Source organism: Saccostrea cucullata, unplaced genomic scaffold (genome assembly GCF_032062105.1).
Source record: "Saccostrea cucullata isolate Sc308-1 unplaced genomic scaffold, CSIRO_AGI_Scuc_v1 ctg8566, whole genome shotgun sequence".
Classification (NCBI taxonomy): domain Eukaryota; kingdom Metazoa; phylum Mollusca; class Bivalvia; order Ostreida; family Ostreidae; genus Saccostrea; species Saccostrea cuccullata.
The window spans coordinates 10,599-32,319 of record NW_026932987.1 but is presented as its reverse complement, the minus strand read 5'-3'; the positions used below and the strand labels follow the sequence as shown (position 1 = coordinate 32,319).

At 32.0% G+C, this 21,721-nt stretch overlaps 2 protein-coding genes across 2 annotated transcripts; both read right to left on the bottom strand.

Moving 5' to 3' along the window:
• Positions 1-1,720: 1,720 nt before the first annotated feature.
• Positions 1,721-5,855, bottom strand: LOC134236798 (uncharacterized). Its single transcript, XM_062718938.1, has 5 exons — positions 5,678-5,855; positions 5,104-5,190; positions 4,811-4,864; positions 4,321-4,408; positions 1,721-1,934 (listed from the first exon to the last, which is right to left on the bottom strand). Exons 1-5 carry the CDS (start codon positions 5,853-5,855, stop codon positions 1,721-1,723), a joined length of 621 nt encoding a protein of 206 aa, XP_062574922.1.
• A 6,162-nt stretch (positions 5,856-12,017) lies between these two features.
• LOC134236797 (uromodulin-like) lies at positions 12,018-15,263 on the bottom strand. Its single transcript, XM_062718937.1, has 7 exons — positions 15,149-15,263; positions 14,009-14,215; positions 13,657-13,821; positions 13,453-13,539; positions 13,167-13,220; positions 12,848-12,956; positions 12,018-12,348 (listed from the first exon to the last, which is right to left on the bottom strand). Exons 1-7 carry the CDS (start codon positions 15,210-15,212, stop codon positions 12,018-12,020), a joined length of 1,017 nt encoding a protein of 338 aa, XP_062574921.1. The 5' UTR covers positions 15,213-15,263.
• Positions 15,264-21,721: the final 6,458 nt, after the last annotated feature.

Sequence of the window (21,721 nt, the reverse complement as noted above, 5' to 3'; positions counted from 1 at the left end):
ATTACATTAATATGCTTTGTGGTTTATCAAATATCTCGCTGCAATTTTAATTAGATTTCATGGAAATCGGTCTCAAAAATATAAAACGTTAATTTGAAAATGAATTATACCAGGCAAAAAAAGCATAATTAATATGTCATAATCGAACGAGTTCTATTAATTATGAAATACACCAATCTGTTACGTCACATACTACATGAACTATACTTATATTCACATTTTTGAACATCATTGAACTTATTTTATTGTGTGTACATGAAATTTTGGGGTTTTAGCCATTTACAAAATATATATATATAATAAAAATATATTTAAAAAGCAACCTAGCATTAAATATTTTTTTTCAGAATTTACTCCTGCTTAATCTGTGAAAAAAAGTCAACTGATTATTTTTTTAAATTCAATACCTGGTGTGTATAAATCTGCAACTAATTTTGCTGTACTAAATGTAATTTCTGAATTGGATAGATTAACCCTACACTTAGACATTAATATATCAATGATAAATGGTTGGTATGGGCTTGAATATTTAGGTCAGTCTTTTCCTATTTTACAAGATGAATATTGTGAACCCAAATCTCTATTTGTGAAATATCTTCAAAGTAAAGCTCCATTAATTTTCTCATCACCAATTTAAATTGTATTTGTGATTTTACTACAATTAAATTTCATTATATTGAGAAACGCTGTCCACTTTATTCATGAATTGATTGTGATGATATGTAATCGTTTGATGATATTTTCATCAAGTTATGTCAACATTTATCCATATTAGTATTTTCCCATACCCAAATTAAAATAAATGCATTTTCCCCACTGGGTGCGTAATTCATTTTCTCTCAAATTTGTCTTGAATGTTATTTTCATCTAAAAACATCTTTTTATTTTAGATACTGAAAGTACAAGATCCATACCTTTATCTAAGATAAGGACAAAATCTATGAGGAAAACGGTTAATCTAACAAGATTTCGCATATCATTTAAGTTATTTTCAAATTACTGTAGATCACTACATTTTTGCGACACTTTATTTTCGCGAGATAGTCATTACATGTAACTATTTATTAGCATGACAAAAAATTTTTCACGAATTGTGGTTATTGTTCTATAAAACTGTAAAGAGTATTCTCTATATATGCGAAAAAGAAGTTTTTGCGATCACGCTGTCTCGCTTAGTGACGCAGAAATAAAGTTCTCGTGAATAAAAAGTTATTTATAGCAGAACAAACCATACCGCTTTGACTCTGTAGGATCATGAAATCCTCTTATGCATTTGCTTCTCACATACCTCAATCAAGAAGCATAAATATAAGTATGATTTGAAAAGTGGGCAAGTTACATACATCGAATTCGGGTTCGAATCCCACCGAAGGACTTGGAGACCGGTCCTTCGGATTAGACCGTATAAACCAAGGTCCCGGGTCGCAGTAGGTGCTGGCTCGAAAAAGATCCCTCTCTGCTCAATGGGTGCCGAGTATAGGTAAAAAAAATTGGGGTAGCAAGTGGTGGCATCTCCATATGAGTAAAAAATTCTCGAGAGGGACGTTAAACAATATACAATCAATCATATATAAATTCATTTATTTACTAAGTTCTTTGAAATTGGATTTTCATTCACAGATTTTATTCCATATAATTACATGTAGCAAAAAAAAAAAAAAAAAAATACTGAATTCATACAAATCAAAGCATACAGACTGAGGCTTCATCTACAGTGTATTTAGTCCCTAATTCGTCGCTTTGTCCTAGGTTTTATGGTAGGAATTATGTTAGGGGGAACATCATTCATGGACAATGCTGTATTCTCTCTACCCTTATTTTGTGCAAAATCTGGATTTTGAATCCCAGGTGTTGATGAATCATTTTTGGATGGTGTCTTTGGTGACACTTTAATTTCTACATCGTCTGATGATCCAACCTTTGATTTCTTTTCTCTGAAAAAAGAAAATAATACAAGTAGTTAAGGATTAATACATGTATTCTTTTGTATATATTTTTTTCGTTTGAATAAACGTATTATGGGAAATAGTATTCAGACCTTTAGCATAGATATTTACTGCTTTTTTTATTCATTTTTAGCTCACCTGAGCCGAAGGCTCAAGAGAGCTTTTCTGATCAAAATTTGTCCGTCGTCTGTCGTCTTCGTTGTTGTCGTTGTAAACTTTTTACATTTTCATCTTCTTCTCAAGAACCACTGCGCCAATTTCAACCAAACTTGCCACAAAGTATCCTTAGGTGAAGGGTATTCAATTTTGTTCAAATGAAGGGCCACGCCGTTATTCAAGGGGAGATAATTCAGAAATAGAGAAAATTTGGTGGTAAGTTTCAAAAATCTTCTTCTCAAGAACCACTGTGCCAGGAAACTTGAAACTTTAAGGGAAGCATTCTCAGGTAGTGTAAATTCAAGTTTTCTCAAATCATGACCCCTGGGATAAGGGAGGGGCCGCAATGCCCGATCAAAATTTTACATAGAAATATATAGGGAAATTCTTTAAAAATCTTCTTCTCAAGAATAGCGAAGGCATGAATGATCATATTTATATGGAAGCATCCTCAGGTAGTGTAGATTCAAGTTTTCTCAAATCATGACCCCCGGGGATAGGGCGGGTCCACAATGGCCGATCAAAGTTTTACATAGAAATACTGTAGAAGTAATATGTCTTTTTTCCGCGTGGTATTATTTTCCGCTATGTATGCGGCCACAAATTTTCCACGGAAATTTGTCCAAGCGTACTTAATATAAATGTAGGGCTTATAGTGACAGTCTAAGAAATCCGCGTAATTTTCTACCCGCGGATGAATCGGAAATTGAGATTCCGCGGAATTAAGACCTCGCGGGAAATAGTACGTCTACAGTGTATAGGAAAATTCTTTAAAAATCTTCTTCTCAAGAACCACTGTGCCAGGAAAGAGGAAACGTTTATGGAAGCATCCTCAGATATTGTTGATTCAAGTTTGTTCAAATCATGACCCCCGGGGGTAGGGCGGGGCCACAATAGCCGATAAAAGTTTTACATAGAAATGTATAGGAAAATTCTTAATTAAAAATCTTCTTCTCAAGAAGCACTGTGCCAGTAAAGATGAAATTTATATGGAAGCATCCTCAGGTAGCATAGATTCAAGTTTGTAGGGCGGGGCTACAATGGCCGATCAAATGTTTAAATAGAAATATAAATGAAATTTTTTTAAAATCTTCTTCTCAAGAACCACTGTGCCAGTAAAGATGAAATTTATATGGAAGCATCCTCAGATATTGTAGATTCAAGTTTGTTCAAATCATGATCTCCAGGGGTAGGGCGGCGCCGCAATGGCCGATCAAAGTTTTACTTAGAAATATATTGGGAAATTCTTTAAAAATCTTCTTCTCAAGAATAGCAAAGTCATTAATGGTCATATTTATATAGAAGCATTCTCAGGTAGTGTAGATTCAGTTTTGTTCAAATCATGACACCCGGGGGTAGGGTGAGGCTTTACTGATGGATAAAAGTTTACATAGAAATTTATATGGAAATTCTTGAAAAATCTTCTTCTCAAGAATAGCAAAGCCATGATGAGACATATTTATATGGAAGCATCCTTAGGTAGTGTAGATTCAAGTTTGTTCAAATCATGACCCCTAGGTGTAGAGCGGGGCCACAACATGGAATCCAAGTTTTACATAGAAATATGTAGAAAAATTCTTTAAAAATCTTCTTTTCAAGAATGGCAAAGCCATGATTAGTCATATTCATATGGAAGCATTCTCAGGTAGTGTAGATTCAAGTTTGTTCAAGTCATGACCCCTGGGGGTAGGGCGGGACCACAATGGAAGTTCAAATGTAAAGGGCAATAAAGCCACAGGTAGTCAAAGAAATATGCAAGCATCCTTATAGTTAGTGTACATTCAAGTTTGTTCAAATCATACCCTCTCCCCTTTAAGGATTGGTTGGGACCACTTTTGGGTTTTAACTTTAATAATTAACTGATTTCTGCTTTTTTCCAAGCTACAGTGCTCAGGTGAGCGATGTGGCCCATGGGCCTCTTGTTTAAACGAGTTATAGATATCACATTTACTGTTCATATACTTTTAAATCCAAAAAGTTATAACACTGGATAGCATTTTAGTTACCGATTTACTTTTAAATCTAAATAAACAATTGTTTTTAAAAAAGCAGGAAGGGGGAGAATTCAAAATGCACTGTCATTTGTATTTGCATACTGGTATGGCATTAAGTTGAGATTGTTACAAAAATATGTAAAATTAAACAAGACTTGAACAATCATGTATGCACAGTATGGCAAACATATTGTTAAGAATTAAAAAAAAAGTCAATAACTTACTGATGACTACAGATACAAAACACTATAATGATGCCAGAGAGGAGGAATCCAAACGCAACTCCAAGTACAATACCGACAATCTCTACATCTATAATGTCAGAATGAACATCTAAAACTGATATCGTCAAAGAATTAACATGCACACATAATACATTGCTATTTTTACTTCACTTTGACTTTATGAATAGCAGATATAGTTATCTCCTTCATTTTGGTAATTAAGAAAAGTAATACGTGCACCAGGTAATGCATTTCTGCGCACTAACTATTGTATTGTTTTAAGCATTAACTTCAATCAGGTCTTTTCATTGTAATTATGCATCTTAAATCATTTTAATTCTATTATTTACCCTCTAAATATTGTAAAATAGAATTCCACCAAGTTACATTTGAGTTTATGAATATATTTGTTTACCTTGTCGCCATTGTTCTTTTTGTCTTTTTGCTTAAATTAATAACACTCAATAAATGGATCATTATGAACACTTACCATTTAGAATGCTTTTGGATGACTCGTTTGGTTTTGTTGTCGATGGTATAAAGTCTGTTTAAAAATAGTCACAAGTAATCTCAGCAGAAAAATTAGACAAATCTTGATTTTTTAAAAATGTATTTTACCTTTTTAGATATTCAAAAATATTGATTTTGATTTATTTTTTCAAATTCATCTATCTTTTAGTTATAAAAATAAATTTTGCTGAAAACAGTTTGTTGTTAAAGATTCTCATTATCTAATTTAATGGTTACTAGTAGTATAGGCATCTGTTGTATGTACATGTATACTTGTTTCATCTGTTGTTTCTATAGTTGTTTCAGCTGTTGTTTGTGAACTAGTAGTTATAACACCTGTTGAGTTTATAGGCTGTGTACCTGTAAAGAGTTTTTTAATTGATTTTGCTGTTTCTCTAAATTCTCGAAAGTGTAAAGACTCAGTATCTAAAAAAAAAAGCGGAACTCTTGTAAAATCATTGTATTATACACATATACTATAAAATTGCATAATTACCAAAACAGTAAGATACAGGACATTCAGACGGTTTTCTGAGAAAGTAAATGTAAAATGTCCCACAATTACGCACTTTTATGGTTAGTGAAATCTCACAACATCCAGAAATACCACTTTGACATACCATCCGATCCACTTCACCGTCAGAAACAAGAGGCAGCGTTCCTAGGAGAATTCAAATATTACTTGAAATGTAAATAGGTAATGTTAAACGTCTATATTTTGATTCAAATTTGAACTGCATTCTGTTTAACCTTAAACTTGCATTTAAAATAATATTAGGCATAATAAGAAAACCACAAAAAATTAAATTATCAATAAACTATTCTTTCCTCACATGAATTGACTTACCATTCATCCACAATGGGAACATTGTGCCACAGTGGGTCATATTTTGACATGTCTGTACGATATCGTTACCCACTGTGCTGTTTATTCTGTACCATTGCTCCACAAGGAAAGTGTCACAGATGGCAGTCGCTGAGGCATTTGGTAAAATGTAGGCAGAGGATCTCTTGACTTCACCCATCAGAGTGACGTAACTCGTACATGGATTAGCTTTAATGATTAAAACGATAGCGTTAATTGATGTAAGTATCAAATATCCATAACAAAACAATGAAAAAATATATAACGGGGAAGAGTGCAGTATAGTGGACTGTCACGCCTTATTCAATGCACTTCTTCAAACTTGTTATTATTGGGAATTGTCTTTGAATGACTGTTTTTCCTTTCCCATTTTTTATTGTAAAAATGGACTTTAACGAGAAGCACTGACTTCTACAGTTGACAGTTTACTTGGACATTTAAAAGATCCATCCCTGCTCAATGACCCTAAGTGTCGAGTGTACGACAAAATTTGCAGCTATCCAACGGCAAGTGGGCCACATGAGTGAAAATTTCTCAAGAGAAACGTTAAACAACATACAAACAAACAAACATATTGGACTTAAGCAAGGAGCCCTGAATTTTATAGTTGACAGCTTACTTTTACACTGGGACAATGTAAGGAAGCTCTTTTACGATATCAATTATTAGCTCAACATTTAATTAAACGAAAAAATGTGTTATTTTAAAGCACAGATAAGGTCCTTTTGAAGAAAACGTCTACTACCTGACCCTAAACTCTCAGTCTTCAAAGGGTAGTACCCCAACACTATACCTATAAGTACTAGAAATGTTTTCTTATCTAATATCAATTCTGTACCGCGTACCTAATACAGGATTCAAATGTCAAAGTAAATCGTTAAATGTGAAAGTCAGTGCTTCTTTCAAAAGTATATTGTTAACTTATTTTAATTTGGTTAAGTATTAATCTGGTTAAGTATTAATCTGTTTATAGGCTTTGGGTGTTAGATAAATCTGAATCATTCCTCACATTACGATGTAGGACCTCAAATTTTGGAATATATATTTTTTTTGCTATTCAAATTAACTAACGCGTTACTTACACAATACAGCTGTATAGAAAGTTGTTAAGCAAAGGCTCACGAATACAATCCAGAGAAAATCCATGTACACATACTGAAACTTGGATTTTACATTTATAGGACATATTATTAGATGATTTTATTACTTCCTTTTCTGGAATTCTTTTGGACTGAATATATACCAGAGGTTTATTTAATTGTGATTCTAGATAGACAATATGTGTATTGATCATTAATGAATCATCAATTCTGTTATTTAAATATCAACATGGACATTTAGTAAGTCGTATGTACAGTGTATATAATTGTTTAAACCGTTTGTCGAATATTTCTGTTTACACTGTGAATACTAATTTAGATTAAATATTTGACAGTGATTTGGTTATAGTTGAGTATTATTGTTTCAATTATAAACTAATCAAATTTGACCAAATATCTTTCCAAAAGATAGAATTTCAAGCAATCATTTTCAAAGCACATTATCTTTTTTAGTGTATGGAATATATCGAAGCAACAGTAATGACTTTTTTTTGTTAATAATACAAAAGACATTACCACAGCAAAATCAATTTAAAATATGATTAAGAGGCAAAGTAAAATTTTCCACGGCCCTTAGAATCTGTTCTGTAACGAGAAAAAATTCTAATTCTAAAATACTTCTAATAGAATTATTATGTGAAAACGGTTATAAATATGAACCAATAATGTTAACTGAAAAGTATAATAACATTTGCAAGTATTCACATCAAAAGTCTATTTCTTCAGTTTTGTTTGAATATTATTACAATGTATGCCTCTTGTTACTATTAATGCCCTGTTCCACTGCTGATGCCATTCGATTTCTTTTGGCAAGAAATTTTAAAACTATTTGTCTAACAATGTTATTTTTCTATGATATTCTCAAGGTTTTCATTTGTTGTTATTACTATGTTCAAACAGATATTATCTGATAACTAAATAAGTGATTTAAAGATTTACACCAGCTTGAACTTGAATATGAACAAGCATCCTGAGAGTATTGCATAAGCAAGTCCCTTAACGGCAAATGTAAACTAAGTCCCGAGAACAAATTGAAAATGCTATAATTGTGTACAAAAAATAAAGCGGGCCAAAATGCAGTCCTACTGGTCTATAACACATAAAGTTAAAGTCACATGCCAAAATTCACCTCAATACCTGCAACCATTAGAAAAAAAAATGAAAAACACTGAAAATTGGAAAGATACACTCGCATACTAAAAATCATCCATATATCTGCAGACTTTTTAAAAAAAAAGATATGGAAAACCCTTAAAATTGTAATGTTACGCAATATTGAAATGTTACGCAGAAGGAAATGCAAACTTAATTTTTTAACTCATCAAGATACACTCACATACTAAAAATTAGCTCTATATTTGGATGCATTTAGAAAAAAAAATGCGAAAAACGCAGTGGAACAGAATGACAGAGGGACAGACAGGTAGATAGTCGAGGGCCATACTCAGACAGAGGAGAGGAAAGCTATAGTTCCCTCCGGTTTCACCTGTTGAGGACTAATAAAAAATTGAATATTGTAGAATCAAGTTTGTTCATATCATGACCCCCAAAGGTAGATCGGGGACATAACGAAAAATCAAAGTTTTACATAGGAAGATATATGAATTTTCCCTTTCTGGAAATAATTTGGATTAAATATAGACTAGATGTTTAAAATTAATAATAATTCTAAATGAATGAGATATCTATCGTGTATGAATCATCAATTCTATTGTTTGAATATCAATATAGACATTTTACGAGGGGTGATCAAAAAGTTCGCGAACTATCTCTATATTTACAAAACCACAATTCAGATCAGATTGAAATTTGGCACACATAGAGTCATACACGTTCTATAAATAGCATATGTAATAGAACGTTTTGCCTCGTGTTTGTGACGTCACAATGTAAAAATGACATCATTAGTTAGATCACTTGTGACAAAAAATGGTTGACTCAGTTATTTGAGAAACGAACGGCTGTAAAGTTAAACGTTTATCTTGGAATTTCCTTTGCAAAAGTTTATAACAATTTGTACATGGTTTATGAAGACAAAAGACTTGCCTGAAATTTTGTCATTAATTGGATTGATTGTTTAAGTGAAGGAAGAGAGATGTTTAAAAATGATGTTTGTTCTGTTGCCTAGTGAAAGCAAACTGGGAAAGAGACGTGTCCTTTGTTAAGCAATTTGATATGAAAGATCGCCAACTTACAGTTAGAAAAATAGATAAATATCTTTAAAATAATATAATTATTAAATCCCTAAATTATCGTTTACCTTAGACTTACACATATCAGATATAATAAATTTGAAGCACTCATACTTCATCCACTTGAAATAAATGACGCTCAAAAGTCAGAGGACTTGGGTTTTGATGGTCACCATGCTCATTCTGCAAAAAGATATCAATATCAACCCATACGATAGCCGAGATTAGGCCATTTCTGACAAATAGACGGTTTCTTTTGTAAAAAATAACTTGCATGGTAAGAAATATAAGAGTCGGAAAAAATTTCAAGCCTCTGTGACAGAACGCCAAGACGCATGACCGCCTATATCACGTAATCCGCGCATGGACAGAATGGTTGCAGATGCGCCTTAAAATCAGAGAGGACTACTTTGAAAAATTTTCAACAACTGAATCCCTATATCATTTCTTGAAAGTTATTCAATTAGTTCGCAAACTTTTTGATCACCCCTCGTATTTGCAAGACGTGTGTACAATGTATATCATACTGTAAAATCAAATATTTTCGTGGGGTCAAATTTCCGTGGTTTGAGTAAAAACTCTTGCTTCGTGGGGATTTGAATAAGTGGATGAAGAGTTGTAGAGTAGTTATGTATTTAAAATTTAACATTTCGTGGTGGACATGAATTCGTGGGTCTCTTCATACCTCGAAAACAACGAAAATTTGTGATTTCACACTAGTTCAAATCTTTTGTAAAATATTTCTTTTTACATTTTGAGTACTTATGAAGATAAATGATTTGAAAGTGATTTGGTTAAGAGTTTTGTTAAGCAGATACTTGTTCCTGTAAAAAATAATTGCATTTGACCATTTGTTTTTCTTACAGATAAAATTTCAACAAATTATTATTTTTAAAGCAGAAGCAATTACTTTTTTCCAATTTATTCTATACGCTAGAAGGAAATGGCAAATTCTCTTTCCAGTGTATAGAGTATATTGAAAAAGTAATTTTTTTGCTAAAACAAACATTACTGCTCGGAAAATCAATTTAAGAATATGATGAAATGTACGGTTTACACGTAGTAGACATTACCACAACCATCAGAACCTTTTCAGTAATGAGAAATCCCCCTGAATTCTGAGAAAAACTTCTTATACGTGTATTATTCAAATGAAATTACTGTTATTACCCCGGTAACCAATAATTTTTATTGAAACCATTTAAATACATGTTAAACATTTTAAAATTTTCGAGGGAATGTACGGGGAATTTTATGTTTTAACTACATGTATTTTGTTATGTTTTTAGTTAAAAATATAGATATAAGGGCAACAAACTTCTTTTTTAACTTGATGCCACTGAACACTTTTACTTGCATCTGTCCACCAAATATCGACTTTCGAACCGATTCCGGACCACTGAATACCTTAGTGATTGGCAGAGCTCATGATATCCACGATAAACGACGGTTAGACAAGATCGTTTTATTCTAACAACGTCGGGACGTAATCGTTTTATGACTGTTTCTTCAGTTGCGGACAAAGTTTAGAAAACAGGCTACATGTACGTATATCAAATGTTTGAGCTCAAAGACCTCTCAAAGCAGCACACTATCTCAATTTTATCAACATTTCAATTATGTCTCGCATGATCAACAGTGGTCGTCGTTGAATCAACGAAAATGTTACGAAATATTGTTGACAGATACACTGTAAATCATATTTTAACGTCGATTTTGAAGATGGGAAAATTTATATTTTTGAGACGCAGAAATGAAAAATACAACCTGGAAAAACCATCCAAGGTGACCGTTATGGTGGCGGATGTGTAATGGTTTGGTGTGGAATAATCCAACAGTGTTATTTAAAGTGACCTTGTGACAATAAATACATGAAATTTGTGGAGATACTGTGACGATATCGTCGTCAATGATATTCTCTTCTTGCGCCGAGGAAATGCGAGCATTTTCCAGCAAGACAATACCTTTCCGCACGATGCACGAATTACACAAGATGTCCTTCATCATAATACTGTTGAGATCTTGAATTGTACTGCTTGATCTCCACATTTGTCACTTTTTACCACGTTTGAGACATTCTTGGTTTTCGTTTAAAACAACTACAGAACGTTAGTAATTAACGTAGCGGATATGACCCTTGCCGTGAAGCGTGGTTGGAACCAGATCACCATGCTTGAGACACGAAACCATGTAAGGAGGATGAGGGGCCTTGTTTTCCTGTTTTTGCTGCGAATGGAGGCCATGCAGATATTGAAATTCAATGTGCTTTCACAAAGCGTATCCGTTATCAGTTTAATGCTTTTTTACGAAACAGTGCAAGATTTTCGAGAAAAAAAATGCCTTTTGTTTGTGATGTGAAGACAATCTCACATTTCAACTTCTTTCTAAATTATGGGTCTAATGTTTGCTATATGATATGTTAAAAATCTTTAATTGCTAAACTTATTATGCTAATTATATACAATTAAGGTTCAATTATTTATTTAAAATGTTTATTCTTTCTTTATCCTTTTTTTAATCATAGCATTTCGGATCAGCCTAATTGTTTTTAGCATTTTAAATAAAAACTTTCCTTTTTTATGTTTGATAGAATTTAAAAAATGGGGAGAAAATTATGTCAGAGGATTGCTGTTTTTGCTGATAGAATTTTGACAGTTGGCTTTAAATAAAGAGTAGAGAGCAGATGAAAAATATAAGCTACTGAAGTTTTCAAAATATTTAAGCAAAGTTAGTCTTTAATTATCAAGGGTCATTTTGTTTTCAGGAATTAATTTTATAAAGTTTAATTGTATACTGTAATACTTCATCTAAGAGTTTCACTGATTCTCTAGACCTTTTTATTTTTTAAGCCTTCAAATGGTGAATTTCAGAATGAGTTGAAACATTCATCAAACATTTTTAAATTTTGTAAGCAAAAACAGTAGTCTGAATTGCAAAGAGTCTGTTCTTCTACACCGACGGATTGATACAAAGTATATATGCGATAAAAGAAGTCATGAGAAACGAAACAAATCTCACACATGAATTCATTTATTTAGAATTTACTTGGTTAATGGAAATGGTATTTTCATTTACAGATTCTATTCTTAATATTGATTTCCGAATTCTTTGTTTCCTGGGCTCAATGCATTTAGGTAAATTTAATATGCTACTGGAGACATCAACCATTGATAGGGCTATTTCCTCTCGAGGCAGATCTGGATTCTCCGGTGTTCTTAAAACATTTTCAGGAGCAAATAAGTAGTTTTCATCTTCATTGGTGTTCATATCTGATGTTTGGTAAGCATTTTCAGATGGCAAGTAGTTTTCTCCTTCATTTGAGTGATTATTGTGTAATGAATCAACCCTCGACTGCTTTTTTCTGAATGAAAAACACAATGCAAAATTCTTAAGTGTATATTTTGTCATTTGAAGGGAAGAAACGTATTGAAGGAAATGGTATTGAAACTTCAAGCATTAATACTTTTTTGTCGTAGATTTTTTTTCCTTATTTCAAAACAGGTCGAAAAAGGTCGCATTTACTGCGCTTAAATTAACTAATCCAAAACGGTAAAACACTATACTAATTAATTAATTTAATTTCAATCTAATTTAATTTAATTTTTTACAAAGTATGGAAATACATTTTTGTTTTTCGGTATCTGACTTGAAAATCTATCACATTTTAAAAAATCAAATTTTACATTTAAAAACGGAATTAAAAAAAACGATGTCATTTGTACCTGTGTATTGTTGATGATACGATATTAAGTTGAAGATTGTTAAAAAAAAATATGTAGAAATATACAAGACTTAGTACAATAATGTACGGCCACTATAACAAACTTGTTGTAAATAAGTAAAAAAAATCAATGACTTACTGACGATTCCAGATATAAAACACTATAACGATGACAGGCAAGCGGACTCCCAACACAACTCCAAGTACAATAAAGACAATCTCGACATAATTACTGCCAGAATCAACATCTAAAAAATGATATTCAGACAAAAGAATTGACTTAAGCCAAAAATAAATTAAAGCTGTTTAATTCTTAATACAATTCATATTGTTTCATTACTCATGTGTACCTTCTAAATACTGTATCATATAATTAATACTAGTACCCTCGAGTTGCCACCTCTGTCTTTTAGCTGAAATTCATAACACTCAATTAATGAAACACTATGAACACTTACCTTTTGCAATGCTTATGGATGACTCGTTCGGTTTTGTTGTCGATTGTATAAAATCTGTTTGAAGAAAAAACACTCACAGAAATGTAAGACAATGATTTTTTCATTCTTTTTTTTTCTACAGTTATTCAAGTTAAATATCTAAATGATGGAAAAAGCTACTATCAAACATTGAATTCTGATTTTTCAATATCATTATGCATTCTTATAAAGAAAAAATGACAGAAGCTGTCAATTGATGAATATTTTCATAAATGATTTAATAAGTGTATTTCAATTTTTTGATTACCAGTAGTATAGGCATCTGTTGTTTGTATAGTTGTTTCATCTGTTGTTTGTATAATTGTTTCATCTGTTGAGTTTATAGGATGTGTACCTGTAAAGAGTAGAGTTTTAAAAATCGATTTCGTATTTCTCTTTAAATGTGTTAATAATTCAAAGAGGGTGGATTTATGAAGAATCGTTCTTATTTACTGGGTAATTGCATAATTACCAAAACAATAAGATACAGGACATCCAGAAGGTTTTCTGAGAAAGTAAACGTAAAATGTCCCACAATTACGCACTTTTATGGTAAGTGAAATCTCACAACATCCAAGAATACCACTTTGACATACCATCCGATCCACTTCACCGTCAGAAACAAGAGGCAACGTTCCTGATTGAATTCAATCGTGCATTAATTGTGCATGTTAATAAGCGATATTTAACGTCTATTTTGATTCACATTTGAATTACGTTCTGTTTAACTTAATTCACTAAAACTTGCCTTTAAAATATTATAAGCCATGATTACTACACCATAAAAAAAATGCAATTATTAATTCTTACATGAATTATCTTACCATTCATCCATAACGGGAACATTGTGCCACAGTGGGTCATACTTTGACATGTCTGTACGATATCGTTACCCACTGTGCTGTTTATTCTGTACCATTTCTCCTCTAGGAAAGTGTCACAGATGGCAGTCGCTGAGGCATTTGGTAGAATGTAGGCAGAAGATCTCTTGACTTCACCCGACAGAGTGACGTAATTCGTACACGGATTAGCTTTTATGATTAAAACGATGGCGTTAATTGATGTATGTATCAAATCTCCATAACAAAACAATGAAAAAATATACATGTATAACGGAGAAGAGTGTAGTATAGTGGACTGTCACCACTTTCTCAATGCACTTCTAACTTAGTTACTATTAGGAATTGTCTTTGAATGGCTGGTTTCCCCTTCCCATTTTTATTGTAATAATGTAGACATATCAACATAGACATGTAATATTGGAATCCAGCTGTGGGACGTAAAGACTGTTTCCTCGGATGAGACCGTATAAACGGAGGTCCAGTGTCGCAGAAGTTGCTTGCACGAAAAAAGATCCATTCCTGCTCAATGTCCACTATTGTCGAGTGTAGCAGCTAGCCAACGGCTATTGGGACATATAAGTGAAAATTTCTCAAGAGGAACGTTAAACAACTTACAAACAAACACACTTATTGGACTTTAGCAAGGAGCGCGGAGTTATACAGTTGAGAGCTTACTTTTATACTGGGACAATGAACGGAAACTCCTTTAAAATATCAATATTTAGCTCAACATTTTTAAATTAAACGAAAAAATGTTATTTTAAAGCACAAGTTAGGTCCCTTTGAAGAAAACTTCTACCACCTTACCCTTAACTCTCAGTCTTCAAAGAGTAGTGCCCCAACACCATACCTATAACCACTAGAAATGTTTTCTTATCTTATATCAATTCTGTATCCCGTACCTAATACAGGATTTAAATGTCAAAGCAAACCTTCAAGTGTAAAAGTCATTGCTTCTTTCAAAAGTATATTGTTAACTTATTTTAATTTGGTTAAGTATTAATCTGATAATAGGCTTTAGGTGTTAAATAAAGTCTGAATCATTCCTTACATTACGATGTAGGACCTCAACTTTTGGAATTTAGTTTTTTTGCTTTTCAAATTCACTAACGCGTTACTTACAGAATACAGCTGTATAGAAAGCTGTTAGGCAAAGGCTCACAAATTCAATCCAGAGAAAATCCATGTAAACATACTGAAACTTGGATTTTACATTTATTGGACATATTATTAGATTATTTTATTACTTCCTTTTCTGGAATTCTTTGGGCTGAATATAGACCAAAGGTTTATTTAATTGTGATTCTAGATAGACAACATGTATTGATCATTCATGAATCATCATTTCTGTTATTTAAATATCAACAAAGACATTTAGCGAGTCATATGTACAGTATGTATAATTGTTTAAACCGTTTGCCGTATATTTCTGTTTACACTAGAAATACTAATTTAGATTAAATATTTGACAGTGATTTGGTTATAGTTGAGTGATTTGGTTATAGCTGAGCATTATTGTTTCAATTGTAAACTAATCAAATTTGACCAATTTTTTTTTCCCAAAAGATAGAATTTCGAGCAATTATTTTCAAAGCACATTATCTTTTCCAGTGTATGGAATATATCGAAGTAACAGTAATGATTTTTTTTGTTAATAACACAAAAGACATTACCACAGCAAAATCAATTTAAAATATGATTAAGAGGTAAAGTAGAATTTTCTACGGCCCTCAGAATCTGTTCTGTAACGAAAAAATTCTAATTCTAATATACTTCCAATATAATTATTATGTGAAAACGGTTATAAGTATGAACCTATAATGTTAAACTGAAAAGGTATAGATAAAAGGATGACTGCACTTTACGCCGGTTTTTGGGTCGTTTTCAATCTCTGTTCTCACATTTATTTTTGTTTTTATTTTTGCCTTTTGTCATTTTTGATAGAGTTTGGTCTATTTCCAAATGAAAGGCAATGTCATAAAGGTTATAAACTGCGTTGCAATAAAATAATTCGTTGTTTTTTTTACCCCACCTCTCTGCAAATATCGGGAAATTAGACTTATCTGCCCTTGATTGGAGATAAGATTTATAAATATGCATAAGAGGCGGAGCTAATGTTGTGAAGAGTAGTCTAAAATTAGAATAGTTACTGTATTTATATTTGGTGCACTCTCTCTCTCTCTCTCTCTCTCTCTCTCTCTCTCTCCGCATATGTTTGACACTATTGTTTTTTAAGTTTTCAAATAAAGTATATAACAACTGTAATAACAAATAACATCGACCGGTAGAAGTAGCCATTGATAATCAACAGCAATGGCTGATGTCAACAATTCGCGTGTTCGAATATAAGTGCCGACTAGCTCAGTCGGTAATGCACAGAATCAATAATATTGAGGTCTGGGATCGAGACCCGCTAACAACATTAAGACTTGTTTTATTTTTCCCTTTTAATAAAAAAAGAAAGAAAAAATTACTTAAGTTTTTCTTAATTTCTTCTCCCCATAAATTAGCCTGCTGGGGATGTTATGATTTCATTTTTATTTACTGGATCTTAATTTGGATGTTCATGATAAGCGATGGTTTAAAACATAATAAATAAATCTCTTTTTTCTTGTAGACTACGAACAGAGACATAAAATACACTCGAAAATATATAAATATTGTAAAATGAAACGCTTTTGATATAAATATAAGAATAATCTTATAGATATCTAAGAGAAAAAAGAATAGCCCGTGGCTCGATGGGAATGGATTGAAAAGATATGGACAATCACTATCGCCCAGCAGAATGCGTGTTTCCTTACTTGTCAAGTGATGGAATTTTAGTATTCACAGAGTTACCTAGGTATAAAAATCACGTGGTTAATTATAATATTCAACAGGTAACAACGTGGTCAAAATGGCCTGTTTACTATAGAGAAAGTGAACACATGAAGAAACAGTTTTTTCTCTTTTTAACCATGAGCGCATGTTTGTCTATTGATCTCCTTTTAATATGAGGTAATATATATAAATATACAACTACCATTAAAAGGAGAACAATAGACAAACATGCGCTGACTATGTATTAAGCCTGTAAAAAGGTGGGCGTACTCATTATCCCATGGAGATTCCAGAATATGCGATGACCTCTCCCTATAAAAACGACTTCGAACTTCATTAATACGAACTTTTAATTAACGTAATTACACAAAGTTGCAGTTAAGACATTGGCCATTTCTACCAATAAAAGAAATATGCCCATTTTAAAAATTAATTATGTCGCAATTTCTAAGTTTCCTTAAGTGCAGTCATCCTTTGCAAGTATTCACATCAAAAGTTTTTTTTAAGGTTTTTTTAAATATTATTACAATGTGTGCCTCTTGTTACTATTAATTCCCTGTTCCACTGCTGATGCCATTCGATTTCTTTTGGCAAGAAAAGCTATTTGTCTAACAATGTTATTTTTTCTTGTGATATTCTCAAGGTTTTCATTTGTTTTTATTAGTATGTTCAAACAGATATTATCTGATAACTAAATAAGTGATTATAAGATTTACACCAGCATAAACTTGAATATGAACAAGCATTCTGAGAGTATTGCATAAGCAAGTCCTTAACGGCAAATGTGAACTTAGTCCCGAGAACAAATTGAAAATGCTATAATTGTGTACAGAAAAAATAAAGCGGACCAAAATGAAGTCCTATTTTTCCTATATAAAGTCATACTCATAAAGTTAAAGTCACATGCAAAAATTTACCTCAATACCTGCAACCATTAAAAAAAAATGAAAAATACTGAAAATTGTAAAGATACACTCACATACTAAAAATCATCCCTATATCTGCAAACGTTTAGAAAAAAGATGTGGGAAACCCTTAAAATTGAAATGTTAGGCAAAATTGAAATGTTAAGCAGAAGGAAATGCAAACTTAATTTCTTAACTCATCAAGATACACCCACATACTAAAAATTAGTTCTATATTTGGATGAATTTAGAAAAAAAAAATGCCAAAAACGAAGTGTAACAGAATGACAGAGGGACAGACAGGTAGATGGTCGAGGGCTATACTCAGACAGAGGAGAGGAAAGCTAAAGTTCCCTCCGGTTTCACCTGTTGGTCGGAAAAATAAAAAATTGAATATTGTAGAATCAAGTTTGTTCATACTACCCCAAAGGTAGAGCGGGGACATAACAAAAAATCAAATTTTTGTATAGGAATATATATGAATTTTCCTTTTCTGGAAACAATTTGGATTAGATATAGACTAGATGTTTAAAATTAATAATAATTCTAAATGAATGAGATGTCTATCGTTTATGAATCATCAATTCTATTGTTTGAATATCAATATAGGCATTTTATTTACACGACGTGTGTACAATGTATATCATACTGTAAAATCAAATATTTTTGTGGGGTCAAATTTTCGTGGTTTGAGTAATAACTCTTGCTTCGTGGGGATTTGAATAAGTGGATGAAGAGTTGTAGAGTAGTTATGTATTTAAAATTTAACATTTCGTGTGGACATAAATTCGTGAATCTCTTCATTCCTCGAAAACAACGAAAATTAAACCCCCACGAAAATTTGTGATTTCACAGTAGTTCAAATCTTTTATAAAATATTTCTTTTTACATTATGAGTGCTTATGAAGATAAATTATTTGAAAGTGATTTGGTCAAGAGTTTTGTTTAGCAGACACTTGTTCCTGTTAAAAATAATTGCATTTGACCACTTGTTTTTCTTACAGATAAAATTTCAACAAATTATTATTTTTAAAGCAGAAGCAATTACTTTTTTCCAATATATTCTATACGCTAGAAGGAAATGGCAAATTCTCTTTCCAGCGTATAGAATATATTGAAAAAGTAAATTTTTTTCTCTAAAACAAACATTACTGCTCGGAAAATCAATTTAAGAATATGATGAAATGCACGGTTTACACGTAGTAGACATTACCACAACCATCAGAACCTTTTCAGTAATGAGAAAAACTTCTTATACGTGTATTATTCAAATGAAATTACTGTTATTACCCCGGTAACCAATAATTTTTATTGAAACCATTTAAATACATGTTTAACATTTTAAAATTTTCGCAGGAATGTACGGGGAATTTTATGTTTTAACTATACTGTTGATTATCTCTCCAACAGCTGGTGCCATTTGAAATTTATTTGTTCTAAATTGAATTTTCTTAAAGGTCTTCATTTGTCGCTTTCAATATGTTGCATCAGATATCTGATAACAGAATCAGTGAAACATAGCTGTGCACAAGCGCAAAACATAAAATATCCCAATAGCATTCGCCTCAGTTGAGCTAAAAATCAGGGTCAACATGACCTAACTCTAATGAAATGTTACCATAATAGGTCCTAGTATGAGTAGATTAGATAATGCTTTATCTAAAGCATTACTTTATTATCCTTTGAGTTTCCTGGCCTCTCTTAAGTGTAAATGTAGTAAAAAACAAGTTAGTTTTATTTAACCTTTTTGCACTGAAAATCAAATAAAGGTAAGCACTAAAAATTAATTTTGATAAGGTAAGATTTGTCAAACATTTTTAGCAAATTGAAAACTGATTTTAATTGTTCGTGACTTATATAGTGTACCGGAGACTTCTTTTCATTTAAAATGTTTCGTTTCAACTGTTTCCTACTCTTACACTGGTAGAAAAATGAAGATATATCTGGTAATTGAATTAAAAAAAAAGAATGAAATATAGCATTTCTTTTTTCCAAAATATTGATGGATTTTATTGAACAGTTGTTTGTGAGACTTAACAGAAAAAAAATATACACATGCACTTGTTTTGTGTACATGTCACCCCTACTTATTTTTACCACAATGTACCTGACTCGATTTCAGACACATCCGCTTCAAGCTTGTATTTTGTTAATATATTAATCATTAACCTACTTTAAAATGAAACCGGTCGCTTTGAGGGACGTTTTTTATCGTCTATATAGCTACAGACGTCTTTGGTCGAGCCTTTTTATTGTTAACCACTCATTATTCCACGAAAATTACGTGAATACGTCAATACATCTTAAGATGAAATACAACTTCCGGTTGGGGGTAGGATAAAACCAGAGACTTCCGAGAATTCCATTCTGAAGTCTCTGGTTTTGCGTCTACACATCCTACATCTATAACCCCAACCGGAAACTGATGTATCTCATCCGCGGTTTTATTTTGCATTGACGTTATTTTGGAGGGAAAATGATTGATATCTAAACTTCCTCAAACATTCAGGACCACCGACTTTGATATGAAGATTGAAAGTGAACAATTGAATATTTTTAATTGAATATATTCAGATTTACCAGCCAATCAAAAGGGTTTTTTTTTTATTATTTGTTGTCATATGTTACCACGATATCTCCATTCAAATATTTGTATTAAAATCGGTTTCTTCGAGGCCACCGATGAGAGTTCCAATAAGCCAGCTTTCAATTGTGTTTAGATCCATGTTTGCATGCATGAGCTTTACTAAGGGAAAAATGATTTAAGCTCTTGCAATCATGCCTCTATAAAAACCATTGGATGTTGATCGCCGACAGGGCATAAGAGCTATAAGTACTGGAGTAAAGTATAGAAGGGTCGGGAAAACTTCAATATCAGTCACACTGTAATTTTTAATCTGGTGCATCGCTGAAGAAGAACTGGGGTGTGAAAGAAGCTAAAAGATCTGAAAGACCCCGAAAGACTACAGAAAGGGAAGATAGATTTCCAAAACGACTAGCTAAGTATTATAGTCTTTTTGGCACTGCATACACGCTGAGAAGCAAATGCAAAACCAATGCTCGAATCAGCAGAAGCACAGTTAACAGAAGGCTAAACAAGGAACTGATGAAATCATGTCGGCTAATAAAACGTCAGCTCTTATCCCAGAGACACAAAGAAAGATATATTTTAACATAGCCTCTTTAACTTCTTTTTATGCGCATTTAAATATTAAAACATAACGACAGAATCACTCGGAGTGTAAACAACCATTGTTAAAAATTTTGTTGAATATTTTTTGATAGAGGGGTACCAATATGTTGCATGAAATTTTAATATTTTCATTGTATATGTCATCACTTCCATATGATTTGTTTCTTTTAAGACTTTTTATACTTTGCATTATTTCATCACAAGTCACTGGTTCAGTTATAGACTCATTACACTGTACATGTAAATTAAAGAGAGTATCTAGATCCCTATTTGATAAAACATAGTCAGGTATATGTATTTTATTATCATTATCTTTTTCTGTATTCAAATCTTTAAAAGCAAATTCATATAATTCTTCAGCATATTTCCGTATATTTCTTTTAATTTTTTTTTTGCCCTGGTTTTAATTATTTCCCAGTATTCTTTCGGATTTGTTGATCCAAGTTTTCCCCCCAGTTTTTCTTTTGTTTGATTTTTATGGTAATTTACACATATTTTCAACACTTTTTAAATATTTTTTTCTTTACTATACATATTATTATTTCTAAATCTCTGATTTTTAGCCTCAGTCTTGTGTTGTAACATTTTGTTTGTGAAAATTTTTTAATCTTTCTTTGTTTTTATTTTTTATCCCAAATGTTTCTTATGCACTTGATGTAAGAATGCTACATGTATCGTTTTCTATTTTGTCAATATAATCTAGATTGGCATCTTTCCCTTTAATCTTGTCTAGAATTCCACATTAATTGTTAATTTCATTACTTTAAAAATGTT